The sequence below is a fragment of the Durio zibethinus genome, chromosome 9, assembly GCF_047325235.1.
Source record: "Durio zibethinus cultivar Kanyao isolate XHJ-2024 chromosome 9, ASM4732523v1, whole genome shotgun sequence".
NCBI lineage: Eukaryota > Viridiplantae > Streptophyta > Magnoliopsida > Malvales > Malvaceae > Durio > Durio zibethinus.
The window spans coordinates 4,608,241-4,630,933 of NC_143170.1; the positions used below are offsets into that span (position 1 = coordinate 4,608,241).

Consider the following 22,693-nt stretch of genomic DNA (forward strand, 5'->3'; position numbering starts at 1 on the left):
CAATCGATAAAAAATCTTTTATTTGGCCAAACTATGATATAAAACCACCAGTTATCACTAAAATATTTTTTAAGACAGAAAAACTCCTTGTATAGAGGGAGAGAAAGAAGAATATTTAGTTGTTGACAAAGAATAATAAAAGTGACTATGTATCGAATAACATTTATGTTGAGTTGAGTGAAGGTCAAATTATAAGAATTAAAATTGAGATGAATAAAGGATAAAATGAAAACCTCAAATTGACCACGAACGAATCCTAATATGTGTGTTACCGATATGGCTCTAGTCTATTAGTAATCCGATCTGAGAAGTTTGATATTGTTATACTGTACCTATTTTTGAAAAAAAATGATACCCAGAACACGAACATGATGTATCGAGCACATGTTAGGATAGTCTTTTGAATTTATCTTGCCCTTAACTAGCTCATCACATTCTTGGAGATCACATTGAGGTCATATGACGTATATACAGGGATCTTGACGAGTTCGTCTTGCACCATAAGATTCTTCCCCTTGTCATCACTTTTTTTGATCGAGGTGCTCATTTCTTCTTATTTCTCTTCAGAACACTCCTTGTCTAAAAATTTTAACTTTTAGAATAGAGACAAATCCTTAGAAAAAGAATGGATGAAAGTAGCTCGATCCTGAAAAAAGAATAATGAGGTGGAGACCCCTCAAGAAAGGACCAATTGTCCAAAAAAATTGATTGAGAGGGGAGAATAGAAGTTACAAGAGGTGGAAGAGATCAAACCTCAGAAAGAGGAATAATCGAAAAGGAAAAAAAATCGATCATCGAAGATGGACAGACTTGAAAGACAGGAAAAGTAAGTGGATGTTGAAGTTTAAAGTTGATCTGGGCACACAGCTTTTCTATGCTTAAAACTCGCTTGCCTCTTACCTAAGCATTCTCTTCATTGCATCGCTGCCTTTTCTCGAACATCGAATTGAACTAATAAGCTATCTTTGTATAGTTGTGACCCCCAATAATATGGGAGATTAGGTCGTCATCCTGATACCTTCGCTGACCTCTCATTGGCTCTACCTTATAACTCTTAGCTTCTCCAAAACTCATACTAGAGAACATGGTTAGAAATACGTATCGAAATGGGTGTAGAAAAAACTTTAAAGGCTAGAAAGCTGTTGAGATTGAAAATTTTAAGTCAGATTGAGAGCAAAGAAAGCAAAAGGTAAAAAATTGAAGCCCTACCAGCCCTTTATACAAACACGCTACAAACTAGATAGACGACATGTTCTACACCATATGTCAAAGTATGGGAAAGAATATGTCTTTTCATCTTTGAGCTTTAAATTTTTTCACTCAAACCACATCTATCCTTATTTAATGCTATCAAACTGACCTAACTGGATGAACCTTAGGTCAAACCATCTAAATCAGACAACCGTCAAGGGTAAATCGAGAGCCTGGTTCACCTTCAGGGTCTAAAAAAGAGGCTCAAATCTAATTTTCGAAAGAAAATATAAGTCTCATCATGACCAGATGAACTCCAGCACTAATCTCGAATCACCCTAGATAATTATCACCTTAATAACCTTTAAACCAATTGTACACTCAATCCAAAACACATGGACAAGATAAGATAACCATCAAGTCGGACTGTGACTCAAAGCTAGTCATCGTCCAAAATCGACATCTTTCTACAATGTCGATCTTTGACGAACCAAACTGCCAATCTATCACATACTGAGGACGTCAGTAATAAATTTATTAGTCTGATACTCAGATCACCTGATGAGGGGAGAGAGTGTTAAGAGTATTTGATGGTCAAAAGGGTATAATGATCTTTTTTCCTCTCAAAACCTTTAACAAACAATCAAGAATATCTTTATTATTTGTGCCTACCTGATCTGATATGATCAATGCCTCCTAACTTGACCCTGTCCTAATTGTTCCCTTATGGTCTTCCTTAACTTACCTATAAATATGAAGATTCAGGCACCATAAAGGTAAGTTCATCTCACTCACCTTTATCTTTCTTTCCTACTTTTTTGCTGACCTGATTTTTATTAACTTACATATCAAAATGCAAATGCAGATAACACCCCCTACCTTTATCTCTAACTGTTCTTCTCTTTTGCATAGAAATACCCTCGTATCGAAACTCGACACCAACAATATAAAAGAAAAAGAGAAAACGAGGAATTAATCTACAGGGCAATTTTTTTTTTGTTAAATACGTGCCAATTAATTTTGGAAAAAAATGAATCAATTTAAAATGTGATAAATAAATAAATAAATATGAACGTCTTTAATTTAATTTTTCACGTAAACAAATCTGAATTCAAGTAAATCAATTAATGCCAACAGTCATGTGGCTGACGCAAATTTGGTTTAGCTGACTCAAATTTGGCAGAACTCTTGGCTGTTGTTGAGGATGTATCAATCTTCGTTAAAGCAAAATTACATTCGTTGCCAGGAATAATCGTTGAAAGTAATTCGATCATTGTAATATCGTGACTTAAAAAAATCAGTGAAAGCCTTTGGTGATATAATGCAATTATCAATAAATTTTTCAAACTTTAAGTATGTATTGAAAAAAATTTTTATTCACAATTTCAAAGAAGCAAACAGTTTTGCAGATTCTCTAATTAAAGAAGTTCTGTTTAGAAAACATGACTTGATTGCTTGGTTATAGGTTGTATACAGCTTTTTCTTAATAAAATTCTGATTCACTTTTCAAAAAAAAAAAAAATGCCAACAATCACGTGTACTGTTGATAGATTACAAAATTTTTAATTTTAATAATTAAAATTTAAATCTTAATAATTTCAAGTATTAAAATAAAGTATATTAGTTAATACCAATAATCATGTTGTTTTTATCTTGTTTGTAGATAAAGTGTTAAAATTTTAATTTAAATAATTAAAATTTTTAAATTTTAACCGTCCCAAGTATAAAAATAAAAAGTTCACGACTAATAGATATTATATCTTTGAAAACTATATAAATATCCAAAATTTACTAATTATCACTATGGTTCAAAGACATTAAATTTTTTTTTTAAGAAGAAAAGGAAGAAAATAACATAAAGCAGGACCAGGGTTCTGATGTCCTGCACACCAGGACAAAGATTATAATAGTGTAAAGTCGTTTTTTCATATATGGAAGCCAATCCCATATTAACAACCTTAGTCACTATGATAAAAAATAAATAAATAAGGCTTTGCGATCTCCACATGTGGGCAGCATTTCCCATAATTTTGATTAAGCTCAAGGATCTTATATATGATTTTAATTTTTTAACCAACACACCCACACTTTTTAATTAAAAAATTTATAATTTCAAAATGTTAATATCTTTAAAATTATTCAAGAAAAATTTTAAAAACATCTATGATTTTTTTTTAAAATGTTAGTGTACGAAATCTTGATTCTAATCAATCTTTTCCCTTTTTTTAAAATATTTTTTCCTAACGGTAGCACTACACATATTCAGTTATGACTAGGGGGGGTGTTGCTGTCTAAGCCCTAATCATGATCGTTATTCCTCAAAATTCCATGGCTAATCATGATTTTTGGGTGACAATTGATGGAACAACCACTTCATTACTAACCTGCACTGGACATCTCATCTCTCCCTATCACCTCCCATCTCCTTTTTGTGGGTTGGGTAATTAATTGTGGTTGAAAATTTATATATTTATATTATTATTAATATAAGCTATAATGCTAACTACATTCCATTTATATGAAATCAATAAGTTTCTTCTTTTTTTTTTTTTAATCGAGCTAAGTTGACAAATTGTCCCCTGTCGTTGTGGTTGTAAATGACGTGTATTGTGACGGCAGGGGCAGCTTAATTATATATAATTATTTATATATTCATACAATATTAATTTAATTAGAGAGATAGCGATGCTTGATATATGTATACCATGAGAGACCGAATGATTTTGTATGGCAAAATTCTTGTAGGTGATGTTGAAGATTGCATGACAAGCAATCTTATTAGTCTTAGGAACCCTTGTTATTTCTTTTTCAAGTGTATGGTCTTCTTCTGACGCAATACTATTATCTAAGTAGCTATAGCTTTTTTTTTACCAAACGCTATCCATTGTTTATTTATGTTTATGCAAAATTAGTAATTCATTTATTAAAAATTGTATTTGGGATTTGACATTTATCAAAATTTAAAGTTTGATTTAATTGATTTACATAATTATTTTAAAAAATAATGTTTAAATTTTAAAGTTTATAATTTTATTTTTTAAGCTATAATTTGTTAGTATAAAATAATTATTGCAAAATTTTGCCCCTAATTTTTCAAAGCAGGACACTTAGGTACATGAAATGGGTGATTTGAGTGAGAGGTAAAATCATAGATTGCTGAAGGGTTACGTCAGGCTATAAATGAAGTGGCACTTTCAAATTAATCGACCATTGCATAATAGACTAATTACATACTGCACTCTGTGGAATCTTGCGATTGTTATGAAGCAAAAACAGAGTTTAAAAATAGTAAAGGTCATGCTGACGAAATATGGTTTACGATGACGTTGGCGTTTTGCTTTGTCACATCATCATGTAGTAAGCAAACAGTATTTGAACGTCCTCCACCAAAAAAAAAAAGTTGATAGTTACCTTCTAACTTTATACTGAGCCTAGTAATGTAAAACTTGATAATATCATATAAAAATTATATAATTAAAAAATATAAAAATAATACATTTTAAAATTTTAATAAAAATTATAAATAATTTTAATAAATTAAAAAAATATATTTTATATTTTTATATTGATATAAATTTTAATATATAATTTTAATATAAAAAATAATATTTAATACGATATAATAATATAAATTATCAAATATACTTTAAATTAGTAAAATTTTTTACAGGATATGCAATTGTTTGTTCTAGAATCTGTTCTTTAAATAACTTGACATTTACCGTATCTGATTTTCCATTTTTTCAAAATAAGTGAAATTTTATAGGGACTTTGTAGGAGATGCAATTACAAGATTAAGGAAAAGTATTCAATTTTTAACAATATTTTTTGGGATATAGGCGTTTGTGGGTCTTTAATTCTTTAATTGGCTTTATAAATGACCTTAAAAAGGTCAAGAACGATGAGCTGTTCGATGTTAAAGAGTTTTGAATGGAAAATTTTTTATTTTATAGAACACTTGTTTTTCTCAATATATATAGTAATTCAGGTCGTTATTGGGATTTGACTTTTAAATTTAGGATATTGATCTAAGATTGCAACTAAAACTGTTAAATAATTTTTAAAGAAAAAAAATAAAAGTTCTGACCAAAAAATAGTAGAAATTAATTAAATTGATGGCATGTTGAGCATTGAAGAACAATTAAGTAAATGATGTAACAACAAATCTAACTATTCTTATTTTATATATAGTAATATAAAGCAAAGTTATTAATATCGTATAGAATAACATTTCAGTTTTTTTTTTAATTGATATATATTAGGATCAATTATTTTGATATATTATTTTAGATTTTTTATTTAATACAAGTATATTTATAAGTATACATGAATTTTTACATTACAGTATTATTAATAATCTATAAAATATATGTAATATCTTTAAAAATCAAATAAATAAGTTTAAAAGTATAAGAAATAATATCATAAATTTTTTATAATATTTTTAAATATTTAATCTGATCATATGATATTTAAATAAATATTTTTAATATAAATATTAAGATAAAAATAAAAAGATAAAAAATTAACCTTGACTTTATAATTGTTAAACTTTAAAAAGAGAGCACACTTTCTTTCTTGAAAAAGATTGAAATAATTATGAATTTTGATTTGAAAAAATAGTATATAAAAAAAGAAGTTACATTAAAAAAAATAGAGAAATTTAATTTTCAAGGGTTATTTTGTTAATTAATTTTATTTTTATTAAGTTAAAAATAATCAAATAACAAAATATAAATTAAAAATTATAAAATAAAATTTATATTCACGTATTGATCAAAATAAGACAATCCACTAAAATTAATTCATCAAAATCAATAAAAATAACCAATATTATCTTATACCAAATTTAGTATGAAAAATTATTCTTAAGTATATCGTATATTGACATAACTGAAACATACTAATCAATACAACCGATATTAAAATGAAATTAACAACTATTATATAACGATTTTAGGTTTGAACCCATCAAAGCAGCGCAGCACAGCTGGTTTGAGCCTATCTTTAGCATTAAGGACTCCTCAGTCCTCTTTTCAATTCAACGAGTTTGAAAGCATATGTAGTTATTTGATTTAATATTTAAATATATCTTCAAATTTTAGTAAAAAAAATGAAATTAAGTGTCCTATTTTATTATTTGTATATAAAATTAAAATTTTTTTATTTTTTCGTAATAATTATAATAAATTTTTAAAATCAATAAAAGAGTCTAATTATAATAACAAAGATTAACACTTGTTTTCTAATACAACACTTGTTTTCTAATACTTCTAATAAACACGTGACAAGATATAATTAGTCTTTTATTATTTTAATTAATTTTTATTTTTATAAAATACATTAGGTTATAAAATAATTTAAAAGTTGTTCCAATTGGACTTTGAAATGATTTTAAAAATTTATGATTATAATTACAGAAAAATAAAAGATTATACCCTTATTTACATGAAATAGAATATCATGGATTTAATTTCATCTTTTACTATAGTTTGAGGATATATTTAGATGTTAAACCTAATTATTTATTGGGCATGTTCGGCGTTCATATTATTTTAGCAGATTTAATAACTTAGACTTAATATATATTTTTTTCTAATATAAAACTTACTCTTCCTAAATATATTCCCTTGGGATACTAGAGATTAAAACTCATTCTTGAAAAGGCACTAATTAATTTCAAACCTTATTTTAGGTTTAGTAATATTTTTTTTTTTTTCAAATGAAATCAATGCTCTAATTTCTTGTCACCTTGCAAATGGAAACTTTTTTTTTTTTTCTCTTTTTGTCATACCTATGGCAAATATAGGAGATTAATTAAATCACTTCAAATCTTGGATGCCTTCTTTAACCCTTGGAGTCTGTAGCTAAAGTTGCAGCTAACCATCTATAATTCATTAACATGAGGACATGCATGAACACTTCAAAGTGCACGCAAAAAAATGGAAAATAAAAAATAAAGCTATCTAGGGTTAAACTGCTTATTAAATTTCAGTTCGATTCATATGATAAACATGAAAGCAATCTGCTCTAAAATATTATTTTACAAATTTGTCTTCTAACACGATGAAAACATTTAAAGAAAGATAAAGAAGATTTATTTATTTTTCCCAATTTTAGTAAGAAGTAGCATGCTTTCCGGGAAAATACAGCAGCTGTAAGGGAAAGTTCACACAGCTAGCAGGAAAGCATGCATACAACAAAGGCCCCATTTTGCCAACGTAAAGTTTTGATTAAATGTGATTTAACAACAACCACCACGAAATTTCCCGAAAGCTTCTTGAATTAAACATAGGTTTTTCTCCAAAGCAGAATCTTGATAAAGCTGCTTTACACAAAAGCAGCATTGATAGGGCAATTATTATTGAATCATTTATTTACAGGTGAAGATTATAGATTAATAGGATTTTGAAATATCAAATATATTATGAGAACTGAGTGAACAACATGCCTTGGAGGCCTGGAGACCCTGGAGATTTTGCAAAATGTAGTGGAACCACCCAGATGAATGTCAAAATCTTACCTTTTTCTTTCTCTCTTTTCCTCACGCCCATCGCGCTCTTTTATTAAATTTTTTTAACTTAAAAGAATATCGGCATCAGTTCAATCATGATCATGGACTGATCAAAGAAATTGATTCATCCATTTCTCTAGTCTTAACAGTTCATATAAGTTTCTTCTTTTATTTCCTGATCATTAAGCATGCTCGATCCGTAGAACAATTGATGACAATCTCTTTGTCAGTTTGTTGCATGTGAGGGAAATATCAGTGATGACATATTCAAAAAATCAATTTAATTATACCAGCCTAATTTAGAATTTTCTTAGAGATCATCTTTAAAGTCCGGTGGTAGTTATGTTTTTAATATCATTTTCCTATATACGTAGACGAAGACTTGTTTATGATTAAAAAATCACATTACCATGCGTAAATTATATCTCTTTCATTTATGTATTTCACACAAATATATAAAAGCAACTTGTGAAATACATAACGTGCAAGATTGATTAGTTAATCGTACCAATTGCGATTGCCTCCTTAACACTTGTGCACAACTGAAGTTGAATGCAACATTAAGGCCATAAATAGCCCATTCCTCACACAAGATAATAATGATAATAAGTCAAAGGCAATAATAAATTAGATTTTGAAAGGTAACTATAAATTTTAAGCAATGTGAAGGAGATTAATTATGTATTTCCACGTCGAAGTTTCGTATAAAGATGTTGCAAAATTGAGAATTAACCAATTTGGAAAAAATAGTGAAGGGCATCGAAAAGAGGAAGCAAAGACTGATTCGACAGGGTTAGCACCAAAATTTAGGTCATGTTTGCATATTTAGAAACGTGCTTTTATTGATGTGATGTGTGAACTGTCTACATCTGCTATGGACAAATTTCCAATCTCTGACTTGTTTGGACAAACAGGCTTATGCATAAAGACAAAGGACATGCAACATAATGGTGTACGAAAATAAAATAAATTGCGGCAATCTAATGGTTCATGGTGAAGAGTGGCGTGCATTGTTCTTTTCCTTGTTACTTAATTAAAATTTTGCATCATTTCATAGACAAATCTTGGCCGGCCCTATTGGCTTATCATTGAGGTTCTCTTTTACATTGCAAACCTCAATTAATTTTTTCTCATTTTCAGTAGTTTTTTATTGAAAAGCTTCATATTAATATCAGTTCCAATCATTTTCTATCTTCGAACAGCCCAACCACAATTAGATTTTAATGACCTTATGGTTAAGAGAGAAATTCAATGAATGGTACAAGTCAAGAGATACGATTAATGAAGCTTTTTGAGCAGTAGATGATAGTACCCTTCAACTTGACAATAGGATAAATAAAATAATGATGCCTATAAATGTATATGTGCATGATTGATGAAGTGATTTAATCCCAATAGCAGAAGGGGAGGAACAAATAAAAAAAAATCAAAAGAACTAAAGTTTATCAAAAAGAAAAATATATATGATCTCTTTAAACATCTTTGTGGAAAGTATATGCTGTAACGATTAGAGGGGACAATATTCATTTATATTTAGATGTGAAATTTAGTTGAGTTGAGTTGTCAACCTTTTTCAAAAAAATGTTCTAGGAGCCCAATTTTCATATAAACATTAATATTATATATCTGCAAACACGCTAGCGTGTATTCGTCCTTTTCCAACCATTCCTCTATATAACTAGCTAGCTAGGTTCAAACCAAAAACCCCACCTTGCATTTGGTAAGAAGTGAGATATCATCAAATGAATACCATACATATTTTCAGTTATAAACTTATAATTATCAAGATTGAAATTTTTTGTTTCAGTAAATTTGTAACCTAGCTCATTCAAAATTTTGCCTACAATATTCAGGGGTTTGGCTTCTTCAAAGGAAACTTGCGAGTTAACTATATACATACATGCATACATATGTATGTATATATATATGTATGTATATGTATGTATGTATGTATATAATGCAAGTAATAGTTAAGGGCATCTTGACATAAGGGGTTGGTCGGCACAGGTTAAAGGTAGCAAACAGTTAATGTTTAGAACATGATACAACAGTAGTTGCAGTGCCTTTTTCTAATTAAAAGCCTAGAAGGCTATTGACCTATGTGCAAGCCATCACTTTATTTATTTCTAATTATAATGTAAGTTCAAACAAATTTGCATGAAATGCATGTTTAATTTTGCTTATCATGTATATATATATATATATACATATATATGTATGTTTGTATGTATGTATCCTACTAAGTAAATTATAATTTTTGGTGAGCCATCATGATATGGTGGCCAGATATTTCCATATTTTTCTTTGCCAAATGATAATAAATCATTTCATTTTGAAATAAAAATACTTTAGTTCATGCAAAATTTATTGTATCGTAATCCGATGCAAGAAGTGACCAAATATTTATAATAAAATGAAAGAAAGATTTAGATCAAGAGAATATAAAGATTAGAGATAAGAAAAGTAAAAGTCTAGAGAAAAAGTTCAATGCATGCCTTTCATGTGTTAGATTTCGATGAATCTGTAAGATTTATTAACGTTAAGCAATTCTACTTTTTTTTTTTTCTCAACAAGGAAATGAAATTTCATCCCGGTGTGGCTCCCATTTGAGACCTGACAGCATTTTAAAACTATTTGAGTTTGTTCAGATAGCGCTGCCATTATGGAAAAAATTTGGATTTCCTCTCCAAATGGGATGATCGCCATTGCCCCCACCATAGACAAAGAAAAGGAAAGTAAACTTTGATGGTCCCCTTCTAAGTGAAGGTTGTGATGAAAGGTGGCATGGTGGTTAGCTCCATAGAAATTATCAGTGTCATGGTCATTGGAATCAAAATAAATCCCAGTGATTTTTCACCTGATTTTAACCACGTCAGCCATTTTCGAATTATCAAAAGGCTAAGCTCAATACTCGATCATGATGAGGTTGTCATCATTTATTAAGTAACATTAAATTGACTAGTAATTACTAGCTACTTGTTTGTAATGTTTAAAAGTCTATATATCAATAATTTGTGCTGAAGGAAATCAAGGGTTTTGATGAACGGACTCATATGCCAATTCCCAGTTGGTTCACAAACTTCTAAAATCGGTTTAATTAAATGCCATTCAATTTTGTAATAAAACGGAGTAATGAAAAACAGGTGTGGAAATTATGCACCCAATAATGTTTGTCAAGTTCAACTTCAAGAATCACTGTAATCATCACTCAATCATAACTAAGACCTTAATTTCTAGAGTGGAAAAAAAGAAAAGAATCTTTTTTTTTTTTTTTGTCAAAGTTTTCTGACAGGAAAAGACTATATAAAATATAAGTTTTCGAAAGTCTGTTCTTTTCAAATCACTCATTTAATATATGCATTTCATACATTCACAAAAAATAAAAAGTTTTCGAAATTCTTTTATAGTTCATAAAGGTTTTAATATTTTTCACTTAAATTTCTAGAATCAAAATAAATATGTGAATGCATCACTTGTAGCACTGTTTTTTTTTTTTTTTTTTTTTTGTAATTATACAAAATTTCTTGCCTATTTTATGAGAAAAACTTAAAATGAATGCTAATAGAAGTTAATTAATTTTTGTTGCTCAGTGTGACACGAAGAACATGCTATTGTCAAAGTAGTTAGGAAAGTGACAACTTTAAAGTAAATTTCGTGTATCTATCTTACACTCAATTTAGTTCTTTTACTTTTCACTTTTCAAAAGAACGAAAATGTAAACAATGCCTTTAAATATAAGAAATAAACAATATTTTGTAAAATTTAAGAAATCGTTTTTATGAATAAGAACTTGTACGGTTTGACTTTTAAATCTAAATCAATTATATTAGATTTGGCTTTAATTACTACTAATGTTATGAAATTAAAATATATGAAAATTCTTTACTCCATTTCCATTTAGGCATTTATCGGTTCAACAGCTTGGGTCGGCATTTTGTAGTTTGCTGATTTCTTGTGCAAAGGCCGACGAACCAAGCGGCCCAATTGACCGTTCTCGAAATCTGACTGTCTAAGTAGTATGGTCCATCTTGGCTTCAAGCTTCAACCAGGTCCAATATCAACATTCAAATGGACCTATCTCATGGGATTTTGTCCATGCCAAAACATTTTTTCGTTTAATATAGTTTTTTCTTTCAACTAATTTTAACTGCTATAGCAATATAGACTGCACCTACTACGGATTACAAACATTCTTCTCTTTTTTTTTTAATTTCTAAGGAGGCAACTATTAATTGTAGTAATTTTTTTAGCAATTTTCGTTCTATAAAACTATGAATTCCATTTAAATGTTCAAAGTTCGTGATATGTTTTTAATTTTGAACAAAAAGTAAAAATTATAGAATATACTAAAAGAATTAACCAATGTGATAAGATGATAACAAGTAAGACGGGTGGCACATCCTGTAGTTAAAACTGAAAAAATACAGAAAAAAAAAAAAAAACACATTCTCTTATATTTATAGTATGATTTTAAGGTTAAAAGTGGGAGCTTCGATTTCAACGTTTGTCGCAGCTTTATTTTATCAAAATGCTGATTTCGTAGTTGATACCTCTTGAAACGTTTAAATTTAGACTGATAGTAGGCATTACAAAGAAAAAGGATTTTGAAGCAGTAATTTCCGTTTAGGACCAAATGGCTACTTATAATAGCTAGAATTTGGTATTGATGTCTACACAAATCTGACATTAAACAGATGACAAGATCAATACATATATATATATATATATATATGTATATACAAAATGACTTGCTCATGCTACCATTTCAATTGTTTGCAAATGGTCTAATGTAAAAACAAGAAAACTAAAATGGGGAAAAATGGTAAGAGGCGGTAATTCTAGATGTCTAATAACAACCCATCTTTGTTTGAGGAAGCATTCCTACTGCTTGACAGACTCCATTGATCTGAGAATCCAACGGATGTTGAGACCCCATTTCCGCATTTGGCGACAGCCCTAACACTCTCAATCAGTTCTTGAGTACGAGCTTCTTGTGACAAAATTTCCAACAGCTGTTCGGGGCTGATCACTAGCTTCACTTTCCAAAATCCGGGCCTGTTGTGCCTGGAGAAAATATCAGTATGGGACCTCTTCAGAATCCCCTGATAATCACAGGACATCCTGTAAGGAGCAATGAGCGATGCCGGGATGCTGTTGGACCTGACATGGCCTTTTCGGACAATCTGGCCTCTATTACCTGAAGTACTGTCTTCGCTGTTAAGTGGAAGTAGATAATACGATTTTCCAGGGAGGAGTTCTTCATGGTAAAGTAGTGGTTTCCAGAAGAGATCATGGGTTCGAAAAATAGCATGACCTGGGAATTCATCTGTGATACTTCCTGCTGTTATTGGAGCAGAAAACTCCATGACTCCACCGTTTGAAGTTATGACTTTGATCACTCCATCAGCTTCTCCCAAGCCTCCGAACAGGCAGTTCCCCATCTTGTCATACAACAATCTAAAAAACCCAACGTACTATAGTTTTTTCTTTTGTCTTCTCCTCGTCCTTGTAATTGTAGAACGGAGGAGTATTAAAGGGCGGGAAAGATCTGGAGGGAAGGAGAATATATCGTCGGTGGGATTCTTCTTCAGAGCTTCCTCAATCCAACTGCTGGTAATACAAATCCCAAAAAAGCATAAAGAAAAGGGTAACTAAAGTACGTGCATTGTTCTTACTAATCCATATCAGAAGTTTATTAATGAGAGGTCCACACGGAAAGAGAGATTTTTTTAATCAGTAATTGGTATAGTAACATGGGCATTGAACCATCCCTCATCACATCACTAGCAGCTCCTAGGAAGAAAAGGAGCAGTTCGGCCAACTCCTTGATCCTGGGACCCATGTAGCCCGAGAATCCTAAAGATCAATTTGGATAGAGATTTGGCATCTAAATGGGAAATGGCCCACCTAAACATTTACAGGGAGGCAAAAAGACATGGTCAATGAACAAGACCAGTCCATTCAAGCTTCTTTATTACTTTCTCTTTACAAAAATTTCGTCCCTTAGGCTTAACTTGACAGCTTTGGAACTAAAGTAAAATATGTGAAAGAGACAGAATCGCATCCAATTTGTAGGGCTCATTATAACATTATCAACTTTCAACAGCCCAACGAAAACAGCAGGATTGCATAAAAACCTTTTGATCAGTGTATAAATGCAATTGATGGCCTTCACTGCAAATTAAAATCTGGAAATGACTAAGAAGCTTCAGAAGAGACAAAAACATAATGGAAAAATTTTAGGAGGGAACAAAGGATAGTGGGAGACCGCGGATTCCCTGGGAAGAGCCGTTGGTCGCTCTATATATCGCACTCCACTAGTTCTTTATGGTGTTTTGGTGCATTGGCTAATTGCAATTTGGCCACAATCTTGTTAGGTTTCTAATTATTAGCAACCTTTGGTCGATACAAACCACCAACTTATTATGAATTTTTTTTTTCTTTCATAGTTCTTTTTGTTCATTGTCAAAAAGTGGTTGATGAAAAAGCTAGGGACAAACAGGAGTAGGAGACAAAGTAAACCTCAAACGGAGTTGATCCAAGGAAATGCATCTGCAGTTAATTGAAGACATAACAGCGAGAGCAACGCGTAAGCATAACGTTTGATCCCAATATTTCATATGTTGGGTATTTAGAACATTAAACATATATGAATTTAACGCATACCTGAATATTGAAGAGGATCTAGTAATATTTTATAAGACTGTCAGAACAACACCAAAAACTTGAATATTTCCATCTCTTTTCTTTTTTGTGTTCTCCACGAGAACTTAAGTTTTTTTAGATATTTAGAACTTAAGGCTAGGCATAAACTCAAATATTCAAATTAATAATCTAATATCAAAATGCTATGACAGATTCAACAGGATAAGATAAAACTGTACTTGAGTTTTTGTATAGAGATAATTGAATTTGTTAATTTGGGCCAATATCCATTTTGTTGAAAAATCTTGAAAAGTTGGGCTTAAAAATTTATTCTCGTGTATCAGAACTCCATTAGAACAATTCTACAGGAAAAATACTCTTCCGAACAAATCAGGGTGTTGAAGGGGCTTGCCTCAGGATCTTTTCCACTATTCTAATGACGCATTTTTTGGGTACATATTTTTGTAGGTAGTCTAGTTGTGAGCATTTTCTTCCCCACATATTGGTCTGAATTTAGAACCATCCTAAAGCTTTTGGGGTTGAGCCTGGCAAAATCAATTTGGTTTCCTCATAATTGGTGGGGACATGGAGTAATTTATAGCATTTGGAACAGGAATATTGATATTTGGTACAAGCATAGTAAGTTTATTTTCGTAAATTATCTCATATTTGGTGCAGATGTACAGCGCGAAAGCACGTCTCTGTCTCTGGCTGGCAGCCCTCGCCTTTGACTAAACTCTCAACATGAGTTTCTCGACTTTACGATAGTTGAAGGTTGAAAATTGAACTAGACTTGGAAGTACTTTCATGTTAATAATAGGTAAGTCCTCTTAATCTCAATCATGAGGGGGTTGCCAATTTGCCATTAGCCCATTACATATAATTTCGTCATCAATCCTCGTATAAAATATTCTTACTTTTGCAAGAAAAAAAAAAAAAAAAACAAAGAGCGGATATATTTTTATTTTCACTTGACAAATACTTGGTAGTTTTCTTTGAGTGATTTGGAAATTGGAAAATTTGTTCATTGGATGAAAAGAGAACATTTGTCCACTTGAAAAATTGCATCACTTGATTTAAAATGTTTAAGCATTTCGTCTCACGAAGTAAATTCTTCTGTTGCATATGCAATTACTTCTGTTAAATGCTAAGCAGTAGAATCTTGACGTCCATTATAAGCTCGGAGAAATTATCTAATGAGTCGGGCTTGGTTATGGCTTATAGGCTAACTTGTAGTATTTGGGCCCCCAGCCTTCAAACCTATCAGTATTTGATATAATGTTGATTTTGAGTACTTCTAATATAATTTAATAACAGTTGTTAGAAGTTTGTTAATCTTTGATAAAATTTTAGTTCTGTTACTCTCTGCCTCTGGTTGCCTATAAGACTATGTTAATTGTAGGTAACATGCTATCGATTTTTGGAGGTTTCAAAGAAAAAACTTTATTACCAGGTCTTGCCGGACAATGCATGTATTATCAGACGGTGTTACTTTATATATAGCAGAGCTTTTGAGTCCAAGGCAACTGATCGTTTTGGAATTTGATTCCAGACCCTATATTTGGACGAGTTTATCGTCAATGAGCTTCCCTTCGAGAAGATAAATGAAGCTTTTTTTTTTTTTTTTTTTGAGAAGAGATAAATGAGGCATTTCAACTGCTAGTTGACAGGAAATCACTTAGATGCCTTCTGCATACATTGGACGTGGCCAGACATGACCACCTCTGGTTCGCAAGTCACTTGGATCCAATTGCAAGGATAAACAAAAGATGACTTGTATGGTAACAATGATCCCAAGCATAGCAGCAGAGGACAATATACATAAAACAGGCAGACCACCAACATGGGAAACATCTTTACATGGGTGTGTGTATGTATTTTAAATATATATAAACTGGAACTAAGATCAGTTCGGAGCGCCAACATGATTCAGTGCTGCGGAAGGCGGGGAGCACGTGGCCGAACTGGGGTCTTTGATGGGCTTACCCTGATCATACAAAATAACCAAGGTTGACTCATAGACAATCGTCATAAATACTTAAGCAATCTTTGGAGAGAAATTATGGCCAAAAAAGAAAAAACCAAAACAAAATATCATTTTGAGAAATGATGGAAAAATTAGGAATCTGACCTTATAGGCAATGATCCCAGAATAACACCACTACAGTTGAGGGCAGCAATCGCACTTTCAGCCTGCATATAAGAGAAAATTAGAACTTCATGAATGAACAAACACTGAAGCAATCCAATCTTGAAATGATGAAAAAGGAGCTGCATATCACTTTGCAAATTTTATATTCGCTTGAAACTATAACATCTCTGATAAGCCAATGTAGGTTCACTAACCAAAGAGAGGCAGACAATCAAGAAATAATTCACAATATCACAAAGAAGAAATAATTCCCAATCCAAAACCACTTTAAACAATTCCTTCGTCAGTAACAAACACATATCATTTGTTGATCGAAAGTATTTTTTAGCATATCCGTGCAAGTTACAGTATGTAGCAAATAACCACTCCATAGTTACAAACAAAAGATTTTGTTATGCTAACAAGCATAACTGCAACTGCTTCTATTTTTTTGGCCAACCCTCTGGGCTTTAATCTGCACAAACTAAAGCAAAAGCTCAGGCCAATCTTTGCATCATCACTAGTCAAGGAAGCACCAGAAAGACTATAATAATTGATAAGCAAGTTTCAGGTGCATATGACACACAATCTAACCCCATGTTAAAACAGAAAAGTAACATGTCATTGTGCTATAGCTAGCCAAAGATTTAATAAGGCCTTTATCCAAGGATTTTTATGGCAAGAGATCCATAACCAACATTTAAAATGTTTGTGAGGCCCTAAAAGACATAACCCAAACAGTATAAAGGATCTGCTGAAGATGAATTTAGACAAAAGTTCACCCTTAATAGACAGAACACCGACATGGAAAATCAACTTGAAAGGAACAAGCATCATGGGCAACAATTAACCCAGCTACTTGGCTTCACTGTATTACATAAAAAGGAGGGACAACATAACATCTTTACTCACAAGAAAGATTCAATAAGGCAGGTTCATTGCTACGTATGCCAAATAGGATCATACTTGAATAAATTTCCCTAGAAAACAATAAGATGATACACTTGATTTCAAATGTAAATACAATGTCTACTACCAATGAGCAGATTTGCATCTATCAAAAAATAGCTCGAATAGATAGGTTTTCATTTTATTTTTGTCACCTACTGATAAGAAGCAAGCAATGGGTAATGTAGAGAGAGGATGGAAAAGGAAAAAAGGAGGAAACAGAGGACCATATCTTCTACAGACCTCAAAGTAAGAGTTAATGCAGGTTTCCATGGTAACACTGTTCTCTTAGCAAATTAGAAAGTCAGGTACTCCAAGAGACCACGCCCAGTAGTTCTAATGCAATGCAGATTTAATTTCCTACTCAAGACCAGCAGACTACTAGTGGATGAAATGCTAAATTGATGCAATAAACCTGTCATAGTTGGTGAATTGCATGTTATATTTCAAAAAACCATTTGAGAGAAGTTTGTTGATAACATGCTAACATATCAATTTGGTTGAAGTGATTGTTGCTAATTCCTCAAGCAACTCCAATGTGAATTTGAAAAGAAAAGCTGCTCCAATACACCTGCCCTCAATATCTCCATTGAACATTATAAAAGCCCTCAACTTTCTTTTAGTTTAGGAAAGACTTCAGGAATAGATGTCAGAAAAAACCACAAAAAATTGCTAAAACTTTCTTCTGTGAAGTATAACAAGGACTTTTCCTAAGATAAGGGGAAAAGATGACCTGTTTGGTCATTCTCCAGAATGCAAATCAGTGGAAGAGTCTTTAGCTTCATTTAACTACCTTGCCTTCTCCTTATCTTGTTTCCCCCTCCTTCCTACCAAATGCTCCCTAACTTTCTTACAACATGTTAGCTAGAAAAGGATCACAAAACCCAACATTCTAGAGTTAGTATAAACTTCATACTCACTGGCTAAGCCTAAATATTTAGGATCTAAAAGCAAGGTCATGTGAAGATGTAAAAAGCCCTCATTTACTCATCAAACCCTTTAGAAACCACAGAAAACTTGTTCAGCCATGTTCAAAAAATTTCATGAATGAAGAAGAAACAATTACCATTACAAACTCGACAAAAGCAATGCGAGTTGAATGGTGATAGTCCCCCAGCAACCTCAGGCGATAAACCTACATCAGACAAGATGTCTCTTTAAATGCATCCCCACACAGGTTTTGATGTAATAAACAGAAAAAACAGAACTCTAGAGTTAAATGGAATAGCAAACCTCCCCACAGATTGTTTCAAAAAAGAGTTTAACATCAGCCTGAGTAACCTGCGAGTGTAAAATCATATAAAAAATGTAAACAGTCCTTTATTTGCAAACAGGGTCATTATTCATAACCAACATTCCAAAAAGCAAAACTCTTCTCACCTTCTTGTCAATGTTTGTACAGTAGATAGTTCTTGCACACATCTGGCGTTCATCTTCAGTCTGAAATTGAAATAACAAATGTTTAACAGGCTGAATAGGTGAAGAGAATGAAAAATACATCAAAGACTTCAAATTATAAACAAGTACGAGTACAATAAATTGCAATAAAGATTCTTACCCTTGGCAAAAATGTTGGGTTAACTGGTGCAATAGCTGTTTTTGAAGGCAGCACCCTAACTGGGTAGAATCCAAGCATAGTACCAGACAGATTCAGAGCAGTTCGTGCACCTTCTGCACAGCCAAGCCATCAAGCAGTAAAACATGTAAATATTACATTTTACAGTTAAATTGACAATCCCTTAAACTATGCATCAAATAACCGTGGTTGAACATCACCTTCATCGGTAAACTCAATAAACGCAAAACGAAGTACAGAATTAGGATCACCACATATGCGGCAGTCAACCACCTTCATACGAAAGAAGTTCTTTCAGATACATTGCTTTGATGAAAACTGTTAAGACAAGCAATCAAAAGAATATAACCTGCCCACAACTCACAAATAATCCTGCAAGCTGCTCTTCAGTGACCTACATCCCAAAAATCAAAAGACTACATGAATCAAAATATCAAAGAGATGTTAAAGCAGAAATTGCAGAATTGATCGCAGCATCCTAAACAAAGCTGAAAAAGCTTAATACAGATACCTGATGGTCAATATCAGACACATAGACAGTCCTACGGATGATCTCTTCCCTCTGGGCCATACTTGTCCTGGTGTTCAATCTCCGTTTCCCTTGACTGAAAATTTTCTTCTGAGAAAGAAAAGATCAATGAACAGAATCCCCGAGACTAGATGATGCTCTCTTCCACAATTGAGATGATGTATAATAGAATTTTGCTAATATTTGGAATTTTAAATTTCATATCGTTTAAAATGTACCTAAACAATAACATCCACTCAACTTAACCAAAGAAATAATCAGGGTTGTGCCAATTATTCCTGTTTCATTTAAACACCCGAACACAGTCTCTCTTTTTTCTTTTTCCTGCTCTTTTTCTGCATTTTGAGAAATCAGACAAATAATGCAGTCACTGCACATCTAAAAACCACTTTGGAATACTGGATAGCAGGGACCATGACACAAACTCAGATAAATCAGCATTTAAGTTATTACTTATTACCTCCTGAACTTTTGAAAACCCATAAAACCTAAAACAAGAACCAGCCCTACAAAGGGAAAGGCAATAAAGCAAAGATTGAAACAACAATTTCCTGATGCAGAATGCACTCAAGCATCAGCGAGTTAATAACAAAAAAAGAAAGCTAAAAAAAAAAAAAAGTACTTAGAAACATGAAAACCTTCATTCTCCAAACCCCAAACAAACCCCCAAACAAATCAATTTCATTTTCTTCTCTTCTAAATTTTCCACCAAAACGACTAATAATCTTCAATTAATAGTAAACAAAGCAAACAAACAAAAAATGGGTTTTTGATGGTATACCCGCCTACCAGCACCATTGCCATTAGGATGGCCATTCCTTGAGATGTTATTGTTGCTATGCAAAAAAGAGTCGTCAGTGTAAAACCCTCCATTGAGTCCATGGTTAGCAAGTGAATGAGGCACGAACTCTTCAGCCATGGGGTTAAGTTTAGAGAACAGTTCTTGCAACTCTCTCATGTCTCTCTTGAAGCTATCCCCAACTTCAGCTCCACTACCACCATTACTCCTCTGTAAATCCCCACCGTTGGATCGATGATGGGGACCACCGATCTTGTTGTACAACCCTTGATCGCTCTGGTGTAAGCTCGGATCGATTCTTGACCAAACATGGTTTTGCTTTGATTGATCCTGATCGTTTGATGCTACTGCTGATGCAGCCGCATCTTGATTCGAAGCATTCTCAACAACCGCCATGCCTGATGATTATTCCTAAAAAAGGCTCCCTTTCTTATCAGCTGATCAACAGAAAGGCCTGAGATTTATAAACCCAAACATCAAAAAATTAAAAAAATAAAAAATCGAGTTTTGAAATGTTGGGAATATAAAAATGATGAATCTTTTTGGGAGCTAAGCTAAAGCTACAATCATCTCCATTGATGACGAACAGAACTACAAACCCACCTCGAGATCACTACGGAGAAAACGAAACGGAAATAAATAACAGCAGAAAACAAAGTAAGATAGTAAAAAAAAAAAGGCAAGAGTTTTAATTTCTTACAGTGTCCGTAATTCTTTTTTTCGTTTCTACCACAGTTTCACAGTGATTATCTGAGAGAGGAAAAAAAGAAGGGAAAGGCCGAAGAGGATCTGCTTCATATCGCCCTAAAAAAGTAACAAAAAATAAATATGGCTTCCACAACCGCTAAGCTTAAATCAAAAAGCATTTTGGATTGTTTGTTGAAACGTAAAAACCTCATAAAAATAAAAAATAATATTCTTTCATTCTTTTTCTTACATGTCTATGTATGACATGACATTCAGATGCATAAATGTAACACGATGTTTGGCACAACCATCATCGTCAACATGACGTGTCGCGTGATTACTGGAAAACGAGCTTTTACTGTTTACCATCACTGGGTTACTGTCGCTGGTTTTACCGCTGTACCTGCCTCTCCGTACTGGTGTCCTTAAACTAAGGACAACTGGACCGGTCAATGAGGGACGTTTTGGTAAATTTAAAGTAAAAAAAAGGAATGACAACTTATTTTTTTGTAAATAGCCATATAGGACTTCCTTTTCCTTTACTTTTATTTATTTAAGGGACAAAACATATAGGAAATGCCATTTATTTTTAGATTGTAAAATCCATCCTAACTAAATGATAAATAGCAAGTGAAACAAGTCTATGGTTTATGTGTTAATCTTGTCATTATACATGTATGCATAAATAGAAAAATATCGTAATCTTACTTGAATTTGATTCTTCAAGTAAAAATATATTTATTATTAAATTAAATACTCATTGGGATATTATTACGATTATTATATATGAATTCGTAAAATTTAATATTTTTGTTATATTGTGAGTGATATAATTATAAAAGCTCTAAAATATTCGAGACAAGTTATTCATGTTTTTTAAATGGTTATACCATTAATTTCATCCAATAAAATTAGTAAAATATTTTTTAATTAAAAAATATTTTATTTGTTCACATTTAAAGATATCCTCATAATTTTAACATATATAATAAACGACATAATTCCTTGAGACAATGAAACTTGTCATCCTATGATGCGAATCCACAAGATATTACGTGAAAAAAGTTAACTATATAGTATTCAATTACTTCTTATATAATAAAAGAACTAAAATTTGGTAATGGGTCTATGTTTAATAATTAATAACAAGAAATTTCATTGTCAAACTACTCGATTAATCATATAGTTAAAAAAAAAAAAAAAAAACTACTACCACAATAATTTCAGCCATTTAAGCGACGCTGGGTCATTCTTTCAAAAAAAAAAAAAAGAAAAAGTGGCGTTGGGTCATGGACTAATGGGCCCCGGCCAGCAATCGAGAAAGGGCTTGTATATTTTGAAGCCTGGCCTCAGAGGAGAAAGAAACGGACGCCAAAAGAATTCAGAGTTCTGGTTTTTTTATTTCATTGCCTTTCAGATGACCGTTCGCAAGGAAGAAGCCATTTACGTCGCCAGAACGCTTTTAATTTAATGTGAATTGGGGAGGTTAGGAATTTGGGATTTTTTAGGTTAGGTCTTTTAAATTTGTTGTGATTAGGGCGTAGGATAATAAACATGAAAGGCCGGACGCATCGGGCTGACCCCCACGACGACTGGGGAGACGGTTCATGGACCGTAGACTGCGTTTGTGTTGTCAATTTCCACGACGGTGAAGAGATGGTGAAGTGCGATGA

The 22,693-nt window shown here is 32.1% G+C and overlaps 2 protein-coding genes across 5 annotated transcripts; both read right to left on the reverse strand.

Annotated features, from left to right (window-relative positions):
- Positions 1 to 12,251: 12,251 nt before the first annotated feature.
- On the reverse strand, positions 12,252 to 13,338 carry LOC149516737 (uncharacterized). Its single transcript, XM_089766187.1, has one exon. The coding sequence runs from the start codon at positions 13,144 to 13,146 to the stop codon at positions 12,544 to 12,546; it is 603 nt and encodes a 200-aa protein (XP_089622313.1). The 5' UTR covers positions 13,147 to 13,338; the 3' UTR covers positions 12,252 to 12,543.
- A 2,675-nt stretch (positions 13,339 to 16,013) lies between these two features.
- On the reverse strand, positions 16,014 to 21,211 carry LOC111308069 (polyadenylate-binding protein-interacting protein 11-like). 4 transcript variants are annotated; one of them, XM_022906416.2, is made up of 11 exons: positions 21,034 to 21,211; positions 20,316 to 20,787; positions 19,517 to 19,624; positions 19,355 to 19,399; positions 19,206 to 19,278; positions 18,988 to 19,100; positions 18,810 to 18,869; positions 18,663 to 18,710; positions 18,496 to 18,564; positions 16,482 to 16,543; positions 16,014 to 16,337 (listed from the first exon to the last, which is right to left on the reverse strand). In XM_022906416.2, the coding sequence occupies exons 2-11, from the start codon at positions 20,727 to 20,729 to the stop codon at positions 16,280 to 16,282; spliced, it is 1,050 nt and encodes a 349-aa protein (XP_022762151.1). In that variant the 5' UTR covers positions 20,730 to 20,787; positions 21,034 to 21,211; the 3' UTR covers positions 16,014 to 16,279. The 4 variants fall into 4 exon arrangements, 3 of the variants coding, with proteins under 3 accessions (XP_022762151.1, XP_022762161.1, XP_089621707.1); XM_022906426.2 differs by having other exon boundaries at positions 20,316 to 20,744; positions 21,034 to 21,172; XM_089765581.1 differs by lacking the exon at positions 21,034 to 21,211 and adding an exon at positions 20,937 to 21,005.
- Positions 21,212 to 22,693: the final 1,482 nt, after the last annotated feature.

Bases quoted from the DNA above. Each gene is read 5' to 3' on its own strand.
- LOC149516737 (XM_089766187.1), bottom strand. From the start codon at position 13,146: ATGGGGAACTGCCTGTTCGGAGGCTTGGGAGAAGCTGATGGAGTGATC.
- LOC111308069 (XM_022906416.2), bottom strand. From the start codon at position 20,729: ATGGCGGTTGTTGAGAATGCTTCGAATCAAGATGCGGCTGCATCAGCA. The intron at 18,565-18,662 runs GTTTGCTATTCC...TGTCTGATGTAG, and splicing joins TTGAAACAATCTGTGGGGAG to GTTTATCGCCTGAGGTTGCT. The intron at 16,338-16,481 runs GTCAGATTCCTA...TTGTATGATCAG, and splicing joins CTGGGATCATTGCCTATAAG to GGTAAGCCCATCAAAGACCC.